This window comes from Cynara cardunculus, assembly GCF_001531365.2.
Source record: "Cynara cardunculus var. scolymus isolate 2C chromosome LG 10, CcrdV1, whole genome shotgun sequence".
NCBI lineage: Eukaryota > Viridiplantae > Streptophyta > Magnoliopsida > Asterales > Asteraceae > Cynara > Cynara cardunculus.
The window spans coordinates 7,806,353-7,814,495 of record NC_037537.1 but is presented as its reverse complement, the minus strand read 5'-3'; the positions used below and the strand labels follow the sequence as shown (position 1 = coordinate 7,814,495).

The following is an 8,143-nucleotide window of genomic DNA, read 5'->3' as shown; positions in this document are numbered from 1 at the left end:
TTCAAGACTTACATGCATCAATTTTTGTTTTTTATGTTTTAAATGGTGTTATTCTGAAATATAAAAAAAAGGGTATTTTGAAATATTTTGAATCTGGAGGGACTAAACTAATATTTGTAATAAAACTTACCCAAGTGTTATTTTAATTTGTTTAAAGTGTCATTTGCTCAAACCCTAGTGTTATTTTAATGTGGTTAGTTAATTTTAAATTGTGAAGTATCATATTTAATATTAGAACTCTATACGTCTTAAATGCATAAGAAAACAAAATTGAAAGCCTAGATAAAAAAAGATAAAAGGATAAATTAGAAAGCTACAAAAAAAGTAAGTATAACGATCATCAAATCTAATTTGACAAAAATTTACGAAATCAACCAAAAAACTGAAAAGTTTTTGAAATGATAGAACTCGGCTAAAACACATGTATGTCTTACGTGTTACAAAAAAAGTCATTTTCATTTGGAATATGTGTTTTATTTTCTAAGTGCGTTGACTTTTCTTAGAATTTAAACCGGGACATTGCAGACCTTCGGTCCACCTTAAAGGTACGCCCTGAGAAAAATCCTAGGACCGCCACTGTGTAGTATCCCATAATGTAACACTCCAAAGATCAGTCTTTTGTATATACTAGAAGAGTACTCGCACAATGCAGCGAGATACATCTCGATTTAATATTTTGTTTTATTTATTTTTGTCCCAATCGATATTATAATATTGTTTTATGTGGTTTTGAGATAGCGATAATGTTTTTATTTTTGAATAAATATAAATATGAAGATCGTAAAAATTTGAAAAAAATTGATATTTGCACCAAACTAACTATTTAAAATTTATCTATTTTTTGTATATTTCTTTAATGCATTCTTTTATTTTCAATCTAATAATATAATTTTTTTATAAAAATAATAATTAAATGTTTGTTAAAATTCAATGATTATTCTAATTATATTTTAGACTTTTTATATTTAAAATGAGATGTTTATTCTTTATTTAATTATATTTATCTGCAATTAGTTACACAAATTCGAACATGAAGCTTTAGTAAATTGTACTTATATACAATTTACTTATAATTTTAAATTTTAAATAATATGCAATAATAAACAACACTTCACACATAAAAATTAGTTTTTAAAAGTTTTTGTTATAGATAACATACTTTATCCATTCTAAAATTATATATATATATATATATATATATATATATTAATTTTAATTAATTAAATAAGATATTTATCTTTAATAATAATAGATGGAGAACAAAACCCATCTTATAACTGAAAATAGAGTGAAATAACTCTTGTTTTGTGATAATGTTGGCGAATCAATCTGTTAAAAGTTTCCATTTTCAATCTTGTTTGTTTGGATATTGCAAAACCCTCTACAAACCCTTTCCTCCATCCCTCTGCAAATCAATTCCTCTATCTCCGAGATAAGCAACCGTATAGCTCACCACAATGCTACTCGCAGCCACACCCCTTTCGTTCTATGCTCCACCCAAGCCTCTTTTACCTCCACAACCTTCTTCTCTTCTCAAATCAAGAGATTTTGTTACTATATTCTCCACCACCACCCAGTCCCTAGTATCTTCAATTCAATCACCACCAACACGGTTGCTCGCCACACCACCTACAGGAAAATTTCTCAGAAAAGACTATCTTATTGTATGTTTTTGTTCTACACCAACTTCGTGTTCACTTCTTATCGTGAATTTGTTTCTTTCTTTTTGCATATATTTGTTGATTTTTTTGTGGGTTTTGTTTATGATTCTAAATATGAAAAAGAACAGGGCAAACCCCACATCCTAAATCGAAAATTCATCTGGATATTGTAGCAATCTAGACCAGCAGCTTTTCTGTTTGTTTTGATTTGTCATAGATTTAACTAGTTAACCAAATTTCCTGCAGAATTCTAAGAATTCACTTCAATTTTGAAGTTGAAACATATCCCATTTGACCTTCAAAATTGATATCTACCCACAAATTCCAAGAATTCAGATGGGTACTGTAACAAATGTGCATCAGCATCTTTTTGGAATGTGGAGAATATGTATTTTGCAACATCCAATTTCTTTGTTTTCTTGTTTGATTTTGAAGGCTTTTGTAGAGCAAAACAGAACATAAAATGGATATTGATTTACAATTGAAGGTTTTTAAGTATGTTGGTGGTGCATAAATTACATATATTTCTTGTGTTAGCTCTATCCAGATTTCTTTCAGGGTTATTTATACATGCATACATATTCTTAAACTTTGAGATTTTTGTTGGCAGCAAAAGTATTCTGCTAAAGAGGTTCAGCATCTTGTAAAAGGAGAAAGAAACGTGCCACTGATAATAGATTTCTACGCTACATGGTGTGGCCCTTGTACATTGATGGCTCAAGAACTTGAAATGGTACGGCTACAATTTTCTTGTATTATGAAGCTATTAAAGTTACATATATGAGATGCCTTGTTTTGTGTAGGTTAATATGACTGTATTTGTGTCATAACATCAAGTTGTTTTTTTAATTTTTTGGTTTTATTTCAAGAAATATACAAAAGCAAAGGTAGATGGCATTGAATCTGGGATGCAGAATATTATCTGTTTATATATTCCAAATGTGTCAAATTTCTGAAAACCAAACCAAAACAAGTGACCGCAATATATCCTATCCGGATGTGGGGTCTTTTTTTGGGGCTGGGGATGTTGGGAGGGGGATGTACGCAACTCAAAGAGTAGAGTGACTGTTCCCATGAAGACCCTGTCTTGTGAGAAATCTGCAAAATAAAGAGAGAGTTTCCAAAGAAATAGAGGAAATAGCAAAAGATGATGGTTTAGAAAAGAAGAACCTGAAACATGAAAATCAAATTAGAAGAGTATAATCAAAGTAAGACACTGATCTACTCTAGAAATGGAGTCCGATAAGATTGCAAATCTTAACCACAAGGGTGATAGCGTGGTGTATAAAGACAAAGGGATGATAAAATCAACTCGGGTCCGAATGCGATCTACATATGCTCTTGTGTCCCTGGAAGATTTACCTCAGGGCTACTCAGGATTTGCCATGGGTTTAGTCTTGGCGAAGCCTTAGATCACCGTCACCCATTTTCAAAAGAAAAGATTGCAAATATTTACCCAAGTACAATGTTTTATTATATAGGCAAAGTAGCTATCACTCACATGGTGTCAACCCAAATTATAGATAGCCTGTTAGAATATTGTTGCCAGCTCTTGGGAAAGTAGGCGACTGGTGCGGAATTGGCAAAATCTGCTTTTCGCAATATTTTTCATATCCGTAATAGTGCAAAAACGAAAAGAAGGCCTGACCGCAAGTTGTTCAAGAATAGTGTTCCTCCCCACATGCATAGAAGTAGATATACCGGAATTAATTCTAACTCCCACATTGGTTTGTCCATCTTTAATACATAATTTAAGTTGGAACAACTATATTCAAACCAAAATAACGTAATAAACCAATAGTCAAAGAGTATTTCATGTTTGATGGACACTTCAATTTGAATTAGTGAATAAAGGGAGAAGCAATCATGTGAGAGGTTGAAACCATATTAGCTTAGTGCTAAAGTCGACACATGAAAGTGGAAATTCATAAGTTTTACATGATCTTCATCTGCAGTTTCTTCATATGTGTGCTTGGCATCTGCTTCAATGTATTTATATTTTAGGGAAGGAGTAGGTCTATTAGTGGGAATTATTGATCCTAAGCTTCGATACATACCTCTCATTAGCTACCACCATTCTCCAAATGCATGTTGTAGGATGAAATAAAAATCCCTTGTAACAAAACAAAATAATGCTAATGGATAACAAACAAAAACAATGCAAAATAGGAACGGGAGCTAGAAATAGGGAAGAAGGCTTGATGGTTGTTCTAGTTTTATTAATGAATTTTCATTTTCATTTCTTTTTCTTGTTAACTCCACCGGTAATCCTCAGTCTTTGAAACCAACGTAGTAACTATTAGTGAAACATGATTAAAGGGCACATATTCGAACAGATTAATGCTAAATTACCAGCTTTACAAGTATTCAACTGATTTCTTTTCAACTATGAACAAATTGTGCCGAATCATTTGAGATAAAAGTTTTCTTATATAGTTCTTGCATTTCTGATCCGTTAGTTGACCACCTGTTTGTAACATCCACTGCTAACCATCAATTTAGGGTTGCATAGAAAACGAGAAGTAAACCTTGACGGATCATAAATTTCACACATGAACTTTTTGGCACTTGTTAGTTGTTCTTGCCTTATGTTCTATATTTCAGTAAGAACTAATAATTAACTCTAATCCCAAAGGGCGTAATTGTGAATTCATCTTCTCCTGCCTCATAAAATACAATTATTTATTTATTAATTCTGAATGATATGTGAAACAACATTTCTTGATTGTTTGAAACATTGGACATGGTCGACTTTTGAATATATGCATAAGATTTGGATGTTATTTTGTTGAGGAAATGGTGACAGCTGAATCTAAAAAGGATTTGCTTTCTTGATCTAGAGTATGATATGGTGAGCCCTTGAGAAGAAAAAGACCCTACTATATATATGGATGTGAGTAAAGATGTGTGATGCTAGTTACAAACTTTGAACACGTCACTTTGTTGCAATCATTTTCCCAATTACTAGAAGGTTACATTTCCAGTTATAGGACACAGCCGCTCTACTCTTTGCGCTTCCCAGATCCCATCACCACCTCCAGGTTATTTCGTTGGTTTTCTGTTCCTGTTACCATTCAAATCCCAAACGACAAACAATGATATCTCTGCAGATTGATGGTGACTAGGCATGTTGTTGATAGAAAAATAAAGACACGGAGAATATTTAAAAGTATTAAGCAATCATAGTACAAAATGCGTTGATTTACCTCCCCATCATGACCGTAGACCGGTGCAGTGGGGGTGCTTCAAAGGGTGGCGTGGCGTCTACTTTTTTTTAATACAAACATGAAATGCACCTTTATTGGTGTGGAGAAGATGGTCAAAGATATACTAGTATGTCCATTTAGCAAGTAAAGGAATGATATCTTTCATTATTTGGTATAAGTTGTGAGTCATATGTTAAGAGCCCAAGTGGATGAAATTTTTTACAAGCTTTCGTAATAGTGTCATTAGAAAGTTGAACGATAGGTTCTAAGAACCTCGTATGTTTTATTGACATGACTGCCAGAAACATGTACAAAAGATGAAACCAACACTAAACCCTAAACACATCCAGAAATAGGGCTTGGGAGAAACATGTACTGAAGATAAGCCGACAGCTAGACCTCCTGAACTTCTTACTTTGGTTATGTGCTTTTATTTGTACGTTATGTTTTCTGTTTGAACGGTGTTGCTTACTTGTAACCTCATTTTAGCACTACCCTTTGTTTCAAAGTCCATTTTCGAATGTTGATTTATTTTCTTTCTTCTATTTCCACAACCTTTTTAGCACGCTTTCTCTTCCTTTTTGCAAATTTTGCATAAGCCGGAGGTCTTCATAGAAACGACTGCTCTATTCATAGTGTTTAGTGGAAGTCTCGTTTCTCCGATGATTCTTACATTAGTTCTCTTTGTCCCACAGATTGCAGTCGAGTATGAAAGCAACGCCATGATAGTAAAGGTTGACACAGACGATGAATACGAATTTGCACGTGACATGCAGGTAACTCGCTCATCACTTCTTGTAGATGATCATATAGCACCACAATCTATCCAACTATAATATTTTCTTTGCACATTTTATGACCTCGTGTTCCAATCACTTTTTGCCTATCGGTCCTACTTTCCCATAAAATCCCCAATGTTTTTCTATGTATTTACGGACTTAATGTTACATACTAAGGGCATTTTAGTCAACTCATTTTCTTATTTGGCTCGAAAGCAAAACCAAAGGGTCATGTTAAACCCTAAACTGTAGGGGGTTACGTCGGTAGATCCCAGCCTTCTTGGAGGCCAAGGGCTAGAGACTCACCAAAGGTGAAGACTATGTGCGAGTTTTGCATTATATAAATATTATATATACCTCCAAAAATGTATTCCGTACATAAAATACCACGTCTGAACGTAGCCCAATCAGATTTCTGTAGTATTGTACTCCATCCGTCCGGAATAAATGTCCACAATGAAAAGACACCCAGTTTTAGGATTGTCTAATTCTTACACTTTTAATTAACTAAATGACAATTTTACCGTTAATAGTAGAAATATCCATCTCATAGAATTGGAATATGAACACCTACGTTTGAAAGTGGACACTTGTTTCGGGACAAATTAAAATGAAAACATGACACTTAATTTGGGACAGACGGACTAGTAAAAATAACAATCATGACTGTTACGTGATAGGTTCGGGGTCTACCAACGTTGTATTTCATCAGTCCTGATCCAAGCAAAGACGCGATCAGAACCGAAGGGCTCATCCCGATCCAGATGATACGAGATATCCTCGACAAGGATATGTGAAAAATACACAAAACGAGCAGGGGATTCGAAAGGTGATGGATACAACTTCCACATACATTTCGTGATTACGATTTGCATAGTTTTGGGATGGTTTAGTGTTTTCGTAGGGGTTGGGTTTTGTTGTTTATGATGGTCGACTATTTGGTCTTGAAATTTTGGTCTCCGACCGCTGAGGTATTGGTTTCTGATTAAGAAGTTGGTTTGAAATCATTGTAGTAAAATGTAATACCCATCCGAACTGAATGAAATTTGAGTTAAAAGGTTTCGGTTTATTCAGGGTTAAATGGTTCAATTAACCGAATAAGAATTGTTATTCGGTTAATTTTTTTTTTAATTCGGTTAATGAGATTTGAAGAATTAAACGGTTTCGGGTTATTCGAGGTTAAATGGTCCCATCAACCGAATAAGAATTGTTATTCGGTTTAACCGAATTAACAGAATAACACATTCTACTTATCGTATGATAGATATGGTTTTTTTGTTATATTATGCATTTTGCTTGATGTTCTATAACCGCGACTGACTAGGATAATATCCACAACCATGATACCATCATCTATAATCACGACAATAATCTATTGTAGGAATCAAGTGTAACTGAAAAATAAAGACATACATTCTCTCATCGATATGAAGGATGTAACCAACGATCAAAATTCATTGACACCATCACAACCCAAAGTTATAGACATTAACAGTATTAAAGAAATGATTACAACGGTTAAGAGTATAAATATGAAGAGCGATTCACTTCAAAGGACATTAGACCCTCTTTACTTTCATTTCCTCTCGAAGAACCCTTTGCTATTGGAATTTCTTATTTACTTTACTCACGACGTATTTATTAACAGTGAGAACAATGATTAAATACGATGTCCCTAGTTGACGTCTATAGTACATTGACGATAACTACGATTTTCCTCGACGGGGTTTTATGTGTCACCAAAATATCTGCCTCATTTTTGTTTATGCTCTCGAAGGTTCAATCTGTAGTTGATAGCTTCAGGATTCAAACCTTATTTTGTTTTGTGTAATTTTTGGCATAAACACATAATTTGTCGTATGAAGAAATAATGTCTTTGGTTAGATATTGGTTTTTAGTAGATGATGCTTTTAGGTAATACAAGTCAATTATTGAGTACAAATGTTTGACACAGTTATTTATTAGAAGCAACGGATATCGAATTTGAGAAAACTATTTGAACAAGTGTCCAATGAAAAATATAAATTCTTAATCCATTTAACCTATAACCGAAAACCGAATAACCCGAAACCGATTAAACCGAACAACCCGAAACCGATTAAACCGAACCTGTATTTGGTTTGGTTATCTGTTAGTTGTAAAAAGATTAAAAACGATTAAAATCCAAACCGAATAAACTGATTTAACCATCCGAATAACATCCCTAGGGTCATTCCTGGGGGAGGGCGGGTTGGGCGCATGTCCAGGTAGGGGTGCTCAAAAACCCGATGAACCCGATCAACCCAACCCGATTTAAAAAAAAAAAAAACGAACCCGAGGTAACCCGAAGGTTGATTGATTAAAAAATTAAGTAACCCGACTCTATTTGGTTGAAATCGGTTTAGGCCCAATGAAAACCGACCCAACCCGATGACCCGATTGGAAGCAACAAAAGTAAAACACACGGGAACGGGGGGAAGGGGAACCTCTTGTTTAACCTAGATAAGCTCTGCTCCTT

At 34.0% G+C, this 8,143-nt stretch overlaps 1 protein-coding gene across 1 annotated transcript; it reads left to right on the top strand.

Annotated features, from left to right (window-relative positions):
• The first annotated feature begins 1,307 nt into the window (after nt 1-1,307).
• On the top strand, nt 1,308-6,723 carry LOC112519334 (thioredoxin-like protein CITRX, chloroplastic). The gene is made up of 4 exons (XM_025127393.1): nt 1,308-1,664; nt 2,272-2,394; nt 5,563-5,643; nt 6,327-6,723. The coding sequence occupies exons 1-4, from the start codon at nt 1,458-1,460 to the stop codon at nt 6,441-6,443; spliced, it is 528 nt and encodes a 175-aa protein (XP_024983161.1). The 5' UTR covers nt 1,308-1,457; the 3' UTR covers nt 6,444-6,723.
• Nucleotides 6,724-8,143: the final 1,420 nt, after the last annotated feature.